Source organism: Hakea prostrata, chromosome 1 (genome assembly GCF_041222555.1).
Source record: "Hakea prostrata isolate BN-2017 chromosome 1, UWA_Hpros_2, whole genome shotgun sequence".
Classification (NCBI taxonomy): domain Eukaryota; kingdom Viridiplantae; phylum Streptophyta; class Magnoliopsida; order Proteales; family Proteaceae; genus Hakea; species Hakea prostrata.
In genome coordinates, this window is record NC_142600.1 from 53,189,939 (window position 1) to 53,207,969 (window position 18,031).

Consider the following 18,031-nt stretch of genomic DNA (forward strand, 5'->3'; position numbering starts at 1 on the left):
AATAGGTCAAAAAGAGAATATGTCAATATCCCATCGCTGGCACACAAGTACAAAAGCCGAACTGCTCCAGACAAGTATCAGTCTCGTACAGATAGTCTTCACCGACGTAGTCACCATGATCAATAGTGTATGAGTAATCAACTTGGTCTTCATACTGTTGACCATCATAGTTGTTGTGACTAAAATATCCCAAATTTGGTTCAAGCCGGTTCGCTCCGGTTTTAAGGCGATTCGATTGATTTTAAGCTGATGAAGCAAAGCTATCTATGGGTACGCCCAGGAACTAAGTGAAGACCTAATCACGACTGACCATTTCATTATTACGATCTAATGATCATAGTTAAAAGGAGATCAAGCAGGAAAAGTTCTATATAAAGGCAGCATATTCGCTCAAAAGGTTAGGACATTCGAATTCACTGGAACTCTCACTCGATTTCTGTCTATCTCCATTAAAACTTCTTCGGAAGCTCTACTTGATCGATCATCTGACAAAATCATTAGAGACTCGACGCCGATCAAGACGATCGGCTCCGTTTCTAATCAGTTCATTGTTTCGCAGGAAGTGAGTGAGATCTTGATTCAGTCCAGTGAAGATTCAGGTCGATTCAGATCTGCTTGGTTCGGTGCTAGATTCTCGGTCTAGGGAATGCGGCGAAATCTGCACCAACATGTGGCGTCGTCTGTGGGAAGTAAAGCTTTAACAAGATTCAGAACAGAGGTCATGGCTCAGTCACCTGAGCGGGAGGAGACGTTACCAGTTGAAATGGTAGAGGCTAGTCAGAGAGAGCCAAAAAGGATCAATCCGAAGAGAAAGACAAGAGAAATAGTTCCAACACTGCAAATTCCAACAATGCAGACTCGACATAAGCAGATAGTGACGGAAGATTGTTCACCTCATCTTGCTGAAATTTCTGAAAGACAGGAGAAACAGCTCGCAAATACGCTTGTTGCTTCTCAATTAGAACTAGATCCAAATCAAATCACTGCTCGATTTGAAAATATGCAACATCAAATCCTCGAAACACAAAATCTGATGAGGCCGTTCATCAAGCAAGTTGGAGTTCAGCTAGAAGCTGGAAGATCTCGCACTCTTTCCTGAGTTGAGGCGGTCTCTGCACCAAATCCTCGGATGCAAGGGTCAAGAGAAAACCAGAGGAGATCAATTCTCAAAGAAGGATCAGGAGAGATCGCAGATCCAAACTACATTCCTCTAGAATTGGAAAATCAAGGATCGTCTAAGGATGATCGTTTAAGTCAAAACCAGAGTAGGTCTAGTAAAACTCTCGGGAGTCAAAGAGATAAAAAAGAGAAATCAGAGAATGATAGATCTGAAGTTCATGGATCCGAAATCAGTAAAAGGTTTCGCATCCTCAATGATCAAATTCAGTGATTGACGAACAAGGACAATGAAGAAAAGGTGGAAGAAATGATGGATCAAAATCCATTATCCAAAGACATTATGTCAGCGCCATTGCCACATAACTTCAAAATTCCGGCGTCTACAGTGTATGATGGAGCTCAGATCTGTTGGAACACTTGGCTCAATTCAATTATGTTATGATGTTGGCAGGTAACTCCGATGTTTTGAAGTGCCGATCCTTTCCGTCGTCACTGAAAGGTCCAGCAACGACTTGGTTTTTTAGTCTGCTACCAGATTCAATCAGAAGTTTCAGAGATTTTTCTATCGAGATTCCAAAGCAAGCATGAAAAGCACAAAACGATGGATAACTTAGCAGCAATTCATCGAAGCCAAGGGGAATCAGTTCGAAATTATATGAAGAGATTCAATCAAGAATCAATTCAGATAAAATACCTGAATGAAGCAGTAGCTTATGATGCTATGTTCAGAGGTTTGACAGATGATCATTTACTGGAATTCTTAATTATGAACAAGCCGGCGAACATTGCAGAATTAACATCCCAATGTAACCAGTATGCCAACATGAAGGATATCCTGCAAGCCAGAAAGGAAACTGATGGTGATGGGAACAAAAAGAAAGAAGATGAAGCTATACGATCTGATCAGAGAGATCGGAGAAATAGTAGAAATTATTCAAGGAATGGTCCTCACCGTCAAATCAAAAGAGATGTTCCAAGACCATTTCTAGAAAATTATACCCCTCTAAATACTAGAAGATCGGAAATTCTCATGCGAATCCAGCACCAAGGATTTGTAAAATGGCCGGCACCGATGATAGCAAAGGCGAAAGAGCAGAATCCAAACAGACACTGCAAATTTCATAGGGATCATGGTCATGATACAGATGATTGCAGGATTCTAAAAAATGAAATTGAACGATTGATCAATCAGGGACGATTGGATCGATATGTTCAAAGACGAAATGTAGGACAATAGAGGGATGTTGCTGAGCAACCAAGGAGGTGGAATAATAGAGGACCAGGTGAAAAGATATTTTCAACTTAATTCTCCAGAGGAAAATGTCAAAGGTCAGGAAAATCAAAGAGTTCACCAAAAACAATCACCTGTTATGATTATATTGGGAAGCTTAGACTTAAATTCAGTTTCAAAGTCAACGGCACATGCCAGGTATGTGAATTCTGTTGAATCTCATGTCATTCCTAAAAGAATTAAGAAGATGAAAGAAATAATCTTCATGAAGGAGGAAATGAGTGGAATTCAGGAACCACATGACGATGCTATCGTCATTGTCATTGAGGTGGCAAACAGAGACATTCACAGAGTATTGATTGATACGGGGTCTTCAATAGACATCATGCCTAATGAAGCTTTTCAACGGTTGAAGTTGGATACTGTGAAGATAAAGCCTTGTGGAACAAGGTTATTTGGGTTTTCTGGGGAGTCTACTTCTGTGGAAAGAATTGTGGAGCTGACAGTAACATTGGGAACACATCCACAAACAGTAACTACGGTTACTAAATTCTTGCTGATAAAGAATTTATCGGCGTACAATAGAATTCAAAGTTGAATTCTGGGAAGACCAACTTTGAATTCTATTGGTGCTGTGGTGTCAACAAGGCATCTGAAAATGAAGTTTCCAACTAAAGGAGGCGTTGGAGAATGCAGATCTGACCAGAAAACTTCAAGGCAAAGTTATACAACCTTTTTGAAAGATTCCAAGTCAAAAGGTAAGGCTCTTGCCCTTACTGTTGAAATTATGGATAATAAAGATTAGGGAAAAATTCAAAGAGGAGAACCAGTTGAGAAGTTAGAAAAATTTTCTTTTGATCTCGAAAACCCAAAGAAGGGGACCATGATTGGGGCTGATCGAACGTTCCAGGACAAAGTTTTGTTGAAAGAATTTCTTCGTATGAACAGATGTCTTTGCCTGGTCAACCCAAGAAATGCCAGGGCTGAGCAGGGAGGTTGTGGAACATTGTCTCTGGATAGACAGTACTGTTAAACCTGTAAAGCAGAGAAGGAGAAAATTTTCATCAGAAAAGCAAGATGCAATTAAGGTCTAAGTGGAAAAACTCAGGAAATCGAAATTTATTGAGCAGATCGAGTGTCCCAAATGGTTAGCAAATGTTGTAATGGTGAAAAAGCACAATGGCAAGTGGAGAATGTGTGTGGATTATACTGATTTGAATAAGGCCTGCCCTAAGGATTGCTATCCTTTGCCGCGGATTGATCAGTTGATTGACGTTATCTCAGGTCAGCTAATGCTAAGTTTTATGGATGCTTATTCGGGCTATAATCAAATCCTTATGAAGAAAGAGGACCAACCTCATAGGACATTTATGACAAATTGTGAAAGCTACTGTTATAAAGTTATGCCTTTTGGATTGAAGAATGTCGGGGCGACATACCAAAGAGCAATGAATAAATTGTTCGCTGATTAGATTGGGAGGAATATGGAGGTTTATGTTGATGATCTTTTGGTAAAGAGTCAATTCAAATCTGATCACCTTACTGACCTAAAGTAATGTTTTGATGTACTTAGAAAGAATGGAATGAGACTTAACCCTGAGAAGTGTGCATTTGGAGTTTCATCTGGAAAATTCTTGGGTTATATGGTCACATAGAGAGGTATTGAGGCAAATCCAGAAAAAAATAAGGCCATTCTAGATATGTCATTACCCAGCAATATGAAGGAGATTCAAAGTTTAACGGGGAAAGTTGTGGCTTTGAGTAGATTTATATCTAGATCTGGAGATAAGTGTGCACCTTTTTTCAAGGCGTTGAAGAATCTGAATTCACTCAATGAATTCAGATGGTCGGAAGACTGTCAAAATTCATTTGAAGAATTAAAAAGAAGGTTGATTAGTCCACCAGTCTTATCTCAGCTAGTACCAGGAGAAGCTTTACAGATATATTTATCCTCATCAAAGGCGGCAGTGAGTGCTGTAGTAATTCAAGAAGAAGGTACGATTCAAAATCCTATCTACTTTGTAAGTTATACATTGTTAGATGCGGAATCTAGATACCCAGAATTTGAGAAGCAAGCTTTAGCTTTGATAATAGCAGCAAGAAAACTCAGACCCTATTTTCAGGCTCATCCAATTATTATTCTAACCAATTGGCCTTTAAAGAAAATATTGCATAAACCTGACCTTGCCGGAAGAATGATGTCCTGGGCAATAGAATTAACAGAACATGACATTGACGATAGACCCAGAATCGCAATAAAGGCACAAGTCCTAGCAAATTTTGTTGCTGAAAGTGTTTCGTCACCGGAAGATCAGGGGGACTTAAGTGAGAAGTCTAGTGGGTGGATTCTTCATGTAAGTGGATCAAGTCAGGCTCAAGGATCAGGAGCAAGTATGATTTTGCAAAGTTGGATTTGTAATTCAGAGTGCTCTTCGATTTAATTTTCGTGCTTCAAATAATGAGGCAGAGTATGAAGCACTTATTGCGGGATTACGGTTAGCCAAATCCCTGTGTACAAAACATTGAAGTCAAGAGCGATTCTGAGCTGGTGGTCAGCCAGGTTACAGGAGTATATGAAGCAAAAGATGATAGAATGATCAGTTATCTTAAAAAGGCGCTTGAATGTAAATGATGGTTCCAACAATTCTCGATCATGAGAATTCCAAGAAATCAAAATACAATGGCAGATTCTTTGGCAAAGTTAGCATCAACAAAATTTGCTTCTCTACCACAGGCTGTGTATATTGAAGAGCTAGATATTCCGGCATATTCTGTATCAGAGATAATGGAAATTGATATGGAAGTGTCATGGATGGATCCTATTATGCAATATCTCAAAGATACTCTCCGAAGACCAGAGAGAAGGCTAGAGTATTGAAAAGGAGAGCAGCAAAGTTTATTTTGAAAGAGGGGTTACTGTATAAAAGAACAATTTCTAGGCCACTTTTGAAATGTCTAGGACCATCTGATGCACAATATGCACTTGCAGAAGTTCATGAGGGAATCTGTGGGAGTCATCTTGGAGGAAGAGCTTTGGCTTATAAAATCTTAAGACAAGGATTTTACTGGCCACGAATGCAATTTGAAGCAATTGAATATGTAAAGAAGTGTCATCAGTGTCAAATTCACGCTCCAATTCAGAAGCAGCCTGCAGAACAGTTAACTTCAATCCTCAATCCTATTCCATTTGCCATGTGGGGAATGGATTTACTTGGTACATTTCCTATTGCATCTGGAGGAAGAAAATTTGTGGTCGCAGCAACTGATTACTTTACGAAATTGGAGGAGGCAGAAGCTTTGGCCACAACAACAACAAATCAAACGGAATTTTTTTTCTTCAGAAAATAAGACCATTTTTAGATTTGGTTTGCCTAAGATCTTGCTGACAGATCATGGCACTCAGTTTGATAATGAAAGGTTCAAGGAACTCTGCGCAGATTATCAGATTGAGTATAAAAATTCCTCTGTAGCTTATCCTCAATGCAATGGGCAGATTGAAATAACCAATAGAACTCTATTGCATGGGATCAAGAGAAGATTGGATGAAGCTAATAGTCTGTGGGTAGATGAGCTACCTCATGTGTTATGGGCATATAGAACTACAGTCAAAACACCGACGGGGGAGACACCTTTCAAATTGGCTGATGGGTCAAAGGCCTTGGTTCTAGTAGAGGTAATGGTGGGGTCAGAAAGATCAGAAAAGTTTGATCCAACAACCAATGAAGAAGGACTGAGAGTGAATCTAGAATTTCTGGATGAGGTTAGAGAAAAAGCTCTATATCGAAATATGGAATACCGGAGGAGGACAACAGCATACTATAATGCTCGTGTCAGGCCTAAGTCTTTCAAAGTTGGAGATTTAGTCTTGAGGAAAAAATCAGCATCAGACCCAAGAAATTGTGGGAAGCTTTCCGCAAACTTGGAGGGACCATATGTGGTAACGAAAGTTGTTAGTACAAACACATACTAGCTTAAAGATCTGCATGAAAGCTGCTTGAGGCGACCGTCGAATGTAACTCATCTGAGAAAATATTATCAATAGAAAAGGAGTAGAATTTTCAGTTTTTCACCAAAGCTTATCCCTATCGACTGTCATTCACTTAAAGATTCTTCTTCAACTCTACAAAGCCAGCCTTCCGAGGCCTGGTCATGCTTTCCGAAGCTGATTAGGATCATTCCTTCCGAGGGTGATCCCGACTTTCCATAAGTCAGGCTCAAGTAGCCAGCCTTCCGAGGCCTGGTCATGCTTTCAGAAGTTGATCACGGATCATTCCTTCCGAGGGTGATCCTGACTTTCCGTAAGTCAGGCTCAAGTAGCCAGCCTTCCGAGGCCTAGTCATGCTTTTTGAAGCTGATCACGGATCATTCCTTCCGAGGGTGATCCTGACTTTCCGTAAGTCAGGCTCAAGTAACCAGCCTAACGAGGCCTGGTCATGCTTTACGAAGCTAATCACGGATCATTCCTTCCGAGGGTGATCCTGACTTTCCGTAAGTCAGGCTCAAGTAGCCAGCCTTCCAAGTCCTGGTCATGCTTTTCGAAGCTGATCATGAATAATCATTCCTTCCGAGGGTGATACCGACTTTCCGTAAGTCAGGCTCAAGTAGCTAGCCTTCCGAGGCCTGGTCATGCTTTTTGAAGCTGATTAGGATCATTCCTTCCGAGGGTGATCCCGACTTTTCGTAAGTCAAGCTCAAGTAGCCAGCCTTCCGAGGCCTGATCATGCTTTCCAAACCTAATCACGGATCATTCCTTCCGAGGGTGATCCCGACTTTCTGTAAGTCAGGCTCAAGTAGCCAACCTTCCGAGGCCTAGTCATGCTTTCCGAAGCTGATCACTGATCATTCCTTCCGAGGGTGATCCCGACTTTCCGTAAGTAAGGCTCAAGTAGCCAGCCTTCCGAGGCCTGGTCATGCTTTCCGAAGCTGATCACAGAAAATTCCTTCCGAGAGTGATCTCGACTTTCCATAAGTAAGGCTCAAGTAGCCAGCCTTCCAAGGCCTGGTCATGCTTTCCGAAGCTGATCACGGATCATTCCTTCCGAGGGTGATCCCGACTTTCCGTAAGTCAGGCTCAAGTAGCCAGCCTTCCGAGGTCTGGTCATGCTTTCCGAAGCTGATCAAGGATTTTTGCTTCCTTAAGGATGATTAAGAGGAGTCATTATGCAGATTGAAGGTTATAAATTTGCAGAAGAGCTACTCAGTCAAGTATTAAAAGAAAACAGGAGGTTATATTACAAAACCCAAAAGATTCATATATCAAGAAAAAGGAACAAAAAGGGAAAAGATAGACCAATACATCAGAAAAAGACTGACTTTGATGAAAATCAAAAAACAAAAGAAAGGATTTCTTCAAGTATTCTTTTCAAACGTCAAAGTATAAATTTTTGGTTCAGCAGGAATGTTACCAGCGGGAGAGTCTTCATCAATTGGCTCATCATTTTTCTCGGATGCTGATTCATCGCCGGAATCATCATCCTTGTTTGAACTTGAGGTTTCTTCTTCTTCAGAATTTTCCTCTTCGTATTCTTCTTCATTTTCTTCATTCTCCTCTGCGGAATCATCAGAGTCACGATGATTCAGGTTCCTGAGGTCAAAGAACTTCCGGGAGAGATGAAACTCAGGAGGAAGCAATTTGAAATTAATGCTAGGACAGATCTTGAGTATCTCAAAGAAAATCTGATCAAAACAGACTTTCACTACATTTTTGCAGAATCCTAAAAAGCCGGATTATCTCCTGCTTGTTCAACTGCAGAGTAACGAAGCTTAGGACAAGTTGATGTTCATCCTGCATCCTTTTCTTTTCAAGTTCAAATTGTTTCTTCTCTTCTTGAAAGTTTAGAGCCATGGAAATTTTTTCTTTCACAATTTCTTTCCAAGCAAGAGCTAGACTGTCCTTTTCCTCATAAACTTCATTGAAAGAAATTCTGAGATTATCCTTCTCCAAGGAAACCTCATTAAGAGCCAAATTCCAAATCACTTTTCTCCCTGGAAAGAGAATCAAAGGCCTGTTGCAAAAGCCTGTTTCGTCTTTCCAAGTTCAACTTCAATCTTTCGGTTTCTTCAAATTTAATCTTCAAAGCATCTATTTATTTTTCAAAGCCTTTGGACCAGGCAATTGCCCTTTCTAACTTACCCTGAATTTCATTCCTTTCATAAGTGGCAAGTCTGGCCCTCTCCGTTGCATTGTTCTTCAACATTTCAGTTTGCAAGAGGTTTTCCTTATATTTCATCAAAGAAGCTTTTAAATTCGAAACTTCTTCCTGCAAATCAGTACATAGATCAGAGCATATTTGAAAATCATCCTGTAAACTATCTATCTCAGAACATAAATCCATTTCTTTGAACTGAGCAGCCTCTAATTTCCTTTCTGAGGATTTCAAGTTATTCTTGAGTTCTTGTACCTCATCAATCAATTCAAAAGTAAACTTAATCAAATTGTTATTTTCCAAGGAAATATTTTTTTTTCTCTTTCCAAGACCTCAGAAAAAGCATTGAAAGTAGCACCAAAGCATCTGCAGAAAAAGTAAGAAAGACTTAGTAAAATAACAGCAAATGAAGATGGTTTATCTTAACAAAAAGATAGAGGTTTATTTTTTACCCCCAAGCATGTGTGTAAAGCCCTTCATCAGACATGCCAGCAGTCTCTCTTTTATCATGGGGAATTCTTCTCTTAGTTCCCCATTCACGGGCAACTTCCCAATTCCAATTGGCAGTGTGATTTTCTTTCAAACCCCAAACATGGTGAAAATGGTCTCCAGAGTCAGCTACACTTTGGACATCTTCTAATTGCCCAGGGCCGATGGGGTGAGGATTAACAACTTCCAGCACATTATGATGATCAACATCTACAGCGGCATCATTAGAGTCAACTTGCATGTCAACAACTTCAGCCGCAATGTTCTCTTGGTCCTCAGGACCAATGGGAGGATCAACTGGCATATCAAATTCAGGGGGAGCAACATCAAAAAATTCTTCATTTGATGGAGCAATCTGGGCATTCTCTTCACCAATATCAGGAGCAATGTTAATGTCTGGGATGACATTGTTAAAAACAAGGGCAAGCAAAACAGGATCTTGTATAGGGGGAGAAAAAATAGGAATATCTGTAGCAACAACATTCTCATTTTGAGGAATATCCCTAGGGATATTCTTTCCAAAAGCAACTTCAGGAGGAGGAATAGGAATAGAAGTGTTCTCATCAAATAGCTGATAAGCTATTTGTTCAATAATATTACCTGCAGCATGAGCAAGAATTTCTTCAGCAATTTTCTTCAGCTGATCAAGTGAATAATCAGGAATTTTCTTACCTTGATCTTCATTCTCAACCATCTTCTCTGGGAGAACAGAAGCATCATGGGGTAACATGGGTGATATAGGAGGAGTACAAACTTCATTCCTAGGAGAATAAACGAGTTCGGCAATCTCTTCAATTACATTGTCAGTGACAATGGGAGTCTCTTCCTGGAGATTGTTTCTTTCAACAGGGATTTCAGCAGAGGGAGAAGCGGATGATTTTTTCTCTTTTCTTTTCTTGGTGGCGGACAACTTGTGACCTGAAGAGGGGCCTGTAGAGCAAAGTCTACATCTCAAGGTTCATGAGGTTCTTGTTCTTTCAGTAGGGTTATTACTGGCAACCACTCTGATAAATTGAATATTGGAGCTTTCTTCATCAACATCTTCTTCAACAATATCTTCTTGTGCCTAATCAACTTTTTGTTGACCAGGTGTAGACTTTCTCTCATCAGTCTTCTTAACAAGCTTTTTCTTGGGGGATTTCTTGTGACTTCGGTCACTGAAGGGACGAACAGCTGAATGTTTTCTTTTCTTACCTGACTTTTCAGGTTTGGAATTAAGCTTCTTCTCTTTTGAAGTAGCCTTTCGGAGTTCAACAATGTTAGGAACTTGATAAATATCAGCCCTGTAAAAAACAAAGGTTAAAAAAAAATAAAAAAATAAAAAAGAGGAAAGAAAGGGGGAAATACTTCAACTATGTACCTAGTAAAAGGTTGTGACTTGCCAAACGAACATCAGTTTTAAGTTTTGTTGCATCAATGGAATCTCTTGGAAGAGATCAGGCTCCATGTTTCTTGATCATATGCACTCAACGTAGGATGCTGGTTCAGAGAATGAAGGGATTCCTTTGTATGGAAACACCATTGAGAACGGTAATTGGGAATGGGGATAGCACAGAAAAAATACTTTTCTCTCCATTTCTTGTTATCATGAGGAATAGAAGAGTTGGTGAAGATTTTGGTTTTCTTACCTAACTCACTGGCAATGCAAGTTCTTCGAGAAAAGTGGATGTAACCACACTCACGGGAAACTTTGAGGGTGTGATAATTTTTTAAACGATCGATAGATGGGAGGCGACCCATTCTACGGATAAAAGCAAATAAACAATAAACCAACTTCCAACTGTTCGGAGTAAGTTGACAAGGGCAGATATGGTAGTAATCCAGTAAAGATTGGACAATGGGAATCAGCGGAACTCTGAATCCAGAATCAAGGTGATGGAGGTAAACAGCAATAACGCCGGGGCTAGCATCATATGGACGCACAGAAGGTTAAGGAACCCATAACTTGGCATTGGAAGGAAAATGGAAATCTTGACGATAAGAAGACAAATGAGATTCCCTTACCATAGTTGGAAACCATTCAGGTCCAACATATTTGGGGTCAAATTTTTCCTTAGAGGTGTCCAAGGGAACATAAGGAGTGATTTCTTCGTCCAGAGCATAAGGAGCAGGGATCCAATCTAATGGAGCCTATTCAGGAGAGGAGGCACCCAGGATTTTGTCCAAATTAACGTTTGAAGGTGCAATAGCTTGTTCGGAAGTGCTGGGGGCTGAAGGATTAGTAGATGGATCCAAGAAGAAGAAAAAGCAAAACACATGAAGGATGGTAAAGGGGTTGCAGAGATTTGCAGTTTGAGTCTGAAGAGAAGTAGTGTCACGCCCTCCCAGCCGGTACCCTATCTGGCATACCCGAGAGTGTGATCCACAGCCCGAAGATCAGGTATCGAGTGATCAACCTCCCACATAAACAATAACATAATCATGAACAATCATAATAAAAGTGCAGAAGATAAACCATAGATCCAATAAAGAAAGAATGAATCATAAATGAATCAGAATAATAGATATAATCAGAGTGTCAAATAGATAAGTAAAGTGAGGCAAAAATCCAACTCTACAACCAGCGGAAAAGTAGCTCTAAAAGAATAAACTAGACAAAATCTAATCCCAGTAGCAAGTACATTGGGTAACTAAATTGTTCTCCACTTTATAGACAACATCCTTATAAGTGTAAATCTCATAAATGGCACAAGGACGCTTCCACTCAATGGTCGGACTAAGCATCGTACGGAGCATAACCACTCGCGGGATCTTCAGAGTAATTGTGGTAACCGCAATCACCTTCCTGGAGATATGCCTCTTCGCCTTGCGCTTCTTCATAGGGACCGTCATAATACTCAGTACCTGCAGGATAGTCTAACAAACATTGTACAATAAAGGAATGAGTTTCAAAGAAACTCAGTAAAGGCGATTAAAATCCATAATAACATAAATGGCGGGATTCAGAACAATCATAAATGCAATATGATATGAGACAAGCAATGAATGAATGAATCTAACTCTATGTATGCTGGTCTCTATTGGCAGACATGCTTTAAGTCATAGCACCGTACTTCTTTAGAAAAGTCCACTGACATCCTCAACCATTTAAGATATCTTGGATTCTCTCACGGATCATTTCACCGGTCTTGAGCAGCAGATTGGTAATGGGTCCTTCATCCCTCAGGACAAACCTTGGCAGGGGGTTAAGTCAACACACTCTCTCACAACCATTTGGTATAAATCTTGGCGCATGTCGGGGTAAAACCTAGCCAAATGCAAGTCTTCTACTTAGTTACATCAAGTCGGATCCAGATACTTACATTCCTCGTCCCGACGATCCTTTCCGGTATCCTTCACACTAGAGTCCTCATAGTCCCTGACTACGGACTCATCAACCCTATTGATCATCCACATATGGTAAACGGGAAGCTCTCACGTCCTCTCACGGGTTGGTTACCGGTCTTGAGCTCCCGTGAGCCCAAGTCTAACCATATGCAACCTACCAATAAATGGCCCCCACAATGTGATTCCTGTCCTCTCACGGGTTGGTTACCGGTCTTGAGCGCCCATGAATCCCCATTGCTACCATGGGTCGTTCGGTCTCAATACCCCTCCGATTAGGGTCTGACATAACAGGACATCCTAGCCAAACACTACTAGACAATCCTAGATATGTCATCCAACAGTTTAGGAAGGTGTCCAGAGGGCATCTCCGGAAACATCCCATAATATTCCCGTAGTAGTCCAAGGACAGAAGTGTCAAAAGGACACCTCTCCTTTCCAAACCATACTTAAGCATACACATGCATCAATTCATATCATCACATATATGGTAACTTCATATATGGAAAGAAATCAATAATTACAATCACTTGTATAACATTGGTAAGTAAATCATACATGAATCAATTCAATATGAATAAGTAATGCTACTGTAATCAAAGTTATGCAACAGTAGTATATCATTGTAAGAATCTAATTTAGGAATCATATCAATGATATTCAAATATAGAAACTAGATTCATGCTATCTATGTAATTAAGGAAATAACCATCCTTACCTTTTATAACTCGCAAAGGAATCCTAAGAAATCAAGTAAGATCTTGGCAAACTTGAGAAGAAGGTCCTAAACAAGTATATACAACATATTAGGAAAGATCCCTAACAGAAAAGATACCAAAACATCCAACACAGACCAATTCAGGAGTTGCTGTACTCATTGGTCGAGTGGATTGGTCGATCGGCCTCGATCGACCAATGCAGTGACGATAGCCTAAAAAACAGAATTTTAAGATATGAAATCCGAATTTGGTGGTTCAAAAGGGTACTAATCAAGGGGTAAACTACATCAGCAGTATTCTAACATATAGGGGACCTCAAAACACCAATCAAATCAAGATATCAAGATCCAAATTAGGAAACAAAATAGTTACCATAATTAGATCAACCATGGATCTTGATGAATTCGAAATAGAAAACAAAGACAAGAACAATAGGAGGATGGATCATTGCTTCAGGTAATGGTATCATGAAAACATACTTAGATCTTCAAGGAACAAGGCTTAGAAGCATAAATCTAAATAAGGAAATAAAACCTACCATATATGTAACTACCATGCTTCATGAAGAACACATAGTATGGTAGAAGAGAACAACTAGAAATTGATAGATTATGGATCATGGAAGGAAAACACAGTAATTAACTACTAACATGATCAATCATAGAAGATCCAAAGAGATCAGAATTCAAATCAGATGTTTAACAAGATTAGATCATGGTTTGATCATGATTCCTTCAAAAGCTTGCAATGATCATGGTTAAGATCATTGTTCTAGCCTCAAATCCTTAGGATGATCATGAGAACATGTTCAGAGATGTTTGCAACAGAGAATGCAGCATCTCTTCTACTGTCTCAACTCAAAAAGGAAAGAAAAACAAAGATGGAGGAGAAGCAGAGAGAGTAGACATACCTTTTGATGCAAAAAGAAGAGTTTTGACGAAGATCCGTCAAGAAAACACCAAGGATGCAAGGGAGATGACTTGCAGAGGTCTTTGGTTCGTTCCAGAGAGTTTGGAGGCAGCAAATACGAAGTGGACTCAAGATTGGACTTAAATAGAGCAAGAACAACCTAATTGCCAAAGACAGCACTCATTGGTCGAGTGGATTGGTCGACTGGGCCAGTCGACCAATCAGTCGACCAATGCTGACAGCAAGACCAAAACAGGGAATTGAAGGCCCAGATCAAATCCAATCCTAAAGGGGTTTTGCACACAAGTCAAGTGACTTACCTAATAGGTAGAAATGCCTTCAAACCAAGATAGAGAGCACTCCAAGTCCATCAACTAATCAGATCTTCATCAAGATTCAGTTTCCATAAATAGAACTTCATCATCAACTTTCATGGATTCAAAGCCAGACACCAAGTCCTCCACTGGGATGGCCCAAAGCTGACTTCTTACTTTACTTCGGGTCACTGGACCTACAAATAACAAGGTTTCTGGGTCAAGGTTAGGGCTGGGTTTTACAAGTAGGTTATGGCAGAAAGCGGATGATAGGGAGTGAATAAATACAGGGATGAGGTGACGTGATGAAAAGATTCTTGAAAACTGGAGGGAAATGTACGATGATTTAGATCGACGGCTGTAACTGTTCGTAATCGACGCTTGGGGTTAATTGGTGGATTTGAAAACATTGCAACCAAACATGTGGTTGAAATAAAAAGAATTAAGGAAAGCATAAAAATCGTGCAATAGGAAGAAAATAATGTCTATTGATCAAACGACGGGGAAGAAGATAACGTCAGAGAAGCTGAACAGGTGCATTGATGAGGGCATCAAAAGGGCTAACAAATAACGACTTTTAGATGATCCTCGAGATGATTTGGGGGCTGAGCACAGTGTTTGATGATTACTAAAGATGGATTTATTTATGAGCGGGGTTAGGGTTTGTTCTTTTAAAGCAGATTGGGATCAACGTCTAAATTGATGACAGCCTGGGAATCCGAATCACAATTTTGAAAATCATGATTTCTGGAAGGAATATGAAACGTTGATGAATTAAGATTTTGCCACTTGGGAAGTGAAGTAGAGACTTGACGAGGAAGGATAAAAAGCAGTTGAAATTTGAGAAGTCAAAAGTACAGGAAAACGGTTCTGATTGAATTCAGTATCAAGACGATCGGCTCCGTTTCTGATCAGTTCATTGTTTCGCAGGAAGTGAGTGAGATCTTGATTCAGTCCAGTGAAGATTTAGGTCAATTCAGATCTGTTTGGTTCGGTTCTAGATTCTTGGTCTAGGGAACGCGGCAAAATCTGCACCAACAATATTCAACAGTAGTAGTACCTGCAGTAGAGTCTAATAAAAGATGTTGCAAAAAGGAGTGAGTTCAAAAGAACTCAGCAAGGCAAGTTATTCCACAATAACATAGATACATGATGCAAAACATAGCATGATGCAAGATGATATGAAATAGACGATGCATGTATGAATCTAACTCTATATATGCTGGTCTCTATGGTAAACATGCTTTACGTCATAGCACCATACTTCTTTGGGTAGGTCTCAAATCACTCTTCCCTCAACCATTTAAGATATCTTGGGTTCACCGATGGTAATTGGGTCCTACATCCCTCGGGACAATCAATGGTTGGGGTTTAAGTCACCGCTCTCTTACATCACCATTGGTATATAAGTATTGGCGCATGTCCCGGTAAAGCCTAGCCCAATGCAAGTCATCTACTCAGTCATATCATGTCAGATTTGGATACTTCCCCTATGGCTACAACTCAGTTTGGTATCCTTCACACTAGAGTCACGTATCCTATGGCTACAACCAACTCGGACAACGGACTCATCAATTGTATTGGTCATCCACAAATAGTAGACGGGAAGCTCTCACATCCTCTCACGGGTTGGTTACCCGTCTTGAGCGCCCACCAAACCACATTACTACCACGGGTCGTTGGGTCTCAATGCCATTCTGATTTGGGTCTGATACAACAGGGACATCCTAGCCAACACTGCTAGACAAGTCCTATATATGTCATCCAATAATCCAGAAAAGTGTCGATGGGCATCTTCAGAGAACATCCCATATTATTCTCTCCGATGTCCAAGGACAGAAATGTCAATAGGACATTCCCCAATCCCAATCATACATATTCAATCACATTTCCAATTTCGTCATATGATACACAAATGATACATCATCATATAGAAAGACATATCACATAACATGATCAATCATATATGTAATTAACAAGAATGCATAGTCATGATAACCAAATAACATATAAACATGGTACTACTGTCTTAAAGTACATACAACAATCATGTGATACTTACCGCAAAAGAGGTGATTCTTCCAAGTTCCAACATAGAAGCATCACATAATCCATGTAATTATGGTAATAACATCCTTACCTTAATTCGAGATGAAGTTAGTCCAAAGATCAAAAGAGAATTTTTCAAAAGATAGTACTTAGACCCTAGACAAACATTGATGCAATATTAGAAGAGAAATCAAGAAAATCGGAGGTCAAACGGATCAAATCGAACAATACATCAATGCTGTAATCAATTGGTGGACTGACTTGGTAGGCAGTCGACGAAGTGAACAGTGCGGGGCTAAATAGTGAAATTTGGTCCGAAACCTATCTTCCGGAGCTCATATCACTCCGAAATTTGGAGGGATTGTTAGGAACAGTATAAGAACACTATCTAGCAAGTAATTAGCATAATCCAATGGTCTAAATTGGAATCCCCAAATTGAAACGCTAAGTTCTATATGCAAGAATCATAATCTTCAATGAAATCAAATGCAATTGCAAGGGGAATTAGGGAATCAGCTAGGGAAAGTGTTAAGCAATAGATTAGAATCAAATGCTAGCTTAAAATCAGACTTAGTGTCACGCCCTCCCAGCCGGTACCCTATCTGGCATACCCGAGAGTGTGATCCACAGCCCGAAGATCAGGTATCGAGTGATCAACCTCCAACATAAACAATAACATAATCATGAACAATCATAATAAAAGTGCGTAAGATAAACCATAGATCCAATAAAGAAAGAATGAATCATAAATGAATCAGAATAATAGATATAATCAGAGTGTCAAACAGATAAGTAAAGTGAGGCAAATATCCCACTCTACAACCAGCGGAAAAGTAGCTCTAAAAGAATAAACTACACAAAATCTAATCCCAATAGCAAGTACACTGGGTAACTAAATTGTTCTCCACTTTATAGACAACATCCTTATAAGTGTAAATCTCATAAATGGCACAAGGACGCTTCCACTCAATGGTCGGACTAAGCATCGTACGGAGCATAACGACTCGCGGAATCTTCAGAGTAATTGTGGTAACCGCAATCACCTTCCTGGAGATATGCCTCTTCGCCTTGCGCTTCTTCATAGGGACCGTCATAGTACTCGGTACCTACGGGATAGTCTAACAAACATTGTACAATAAAGGAATGAGTTTCAAAGAAACTCGGTAAAGCGATTAAAATCCATAATAACATAAATGGCAGGATTCCAAAACAATCATAAATGCAATATGATATGAGACAAGCAATGAATGAATGAATCTAACTCTATGTATGCTGGTCTCTATTGGCAGACATGCTTTAAGTCATAGCACCGTACTTCTTTAGGAAAGTCCACTCACATCCTCAACCATTTAAGATATCTTGGATTCTCTCACGGATCATTTCACTGGTCTTGAGCAGCCGATTGGTAATGGGTCCTTCATCCCTTAGGACAAACCTTGGCAGGGGGTTAAGTCAACACACTCTCTCACAACCATTTGGTATAAATCTTGGCGCATGTCGGGGGTAAAACCTAGCCAAATGCAAGTCTTCTACTTAGTTACATCAAGTCAGATCCAAATACTTCCATTCCTCGTCCCCGACGATCCTTTCCGGTATCCTTCACACTAGAGTCCTCATAGTCCCTGACTACGGACTCATCAACCCTATTGGTTATCCACATATGGTAAACGGGAAGCTCTCACGTCCTCTCACGGGCTGGTTACCGGTCTTAAGCGCCCGTGAGCCCAAGTC

General features: G+C 40.1%; 1 protein-coding gene across 1 annotated transcript; it reads left to right on the forward strand.

The window, feature by feature from the left end:
* Positions 1-4,050: 4,050 nt before the first annotated feature.
* LOC149029132 (uncharacterized) lies at positions 4,051-6,320 on the forward strand. The gene is made up of 2 exons (XM_089142218.1): positions 4,051-4,741; positions 5,740-6,320. The coding sequence occupies exons 1-2, from the start codon at positions 4,051-4,053 to the stop codon at positions 6,318-6,320; spliced, it is 1,272 nt and encodes a 423-aa protein (XP_088998344.1).
* Positions 6,321-18,031: the final 11,711 nt, after the last annotated feature.

Coding starts and splice junctions, on each gene's coding strand:
- LOC149029132 (XM_089142218.1), top strand. CDS start 4,051: ATGTCATTACCCAGCAATATGAAGGAGATTCAAAGTTTAACGGGGAAA. Junction 4,742..5,739: donor GGCTCAAGGATCAGGAGCAA/GTATGATTTTGC, acceptor TCTTGCTGACAG/ATCATGGCACTCAGTTTGAT.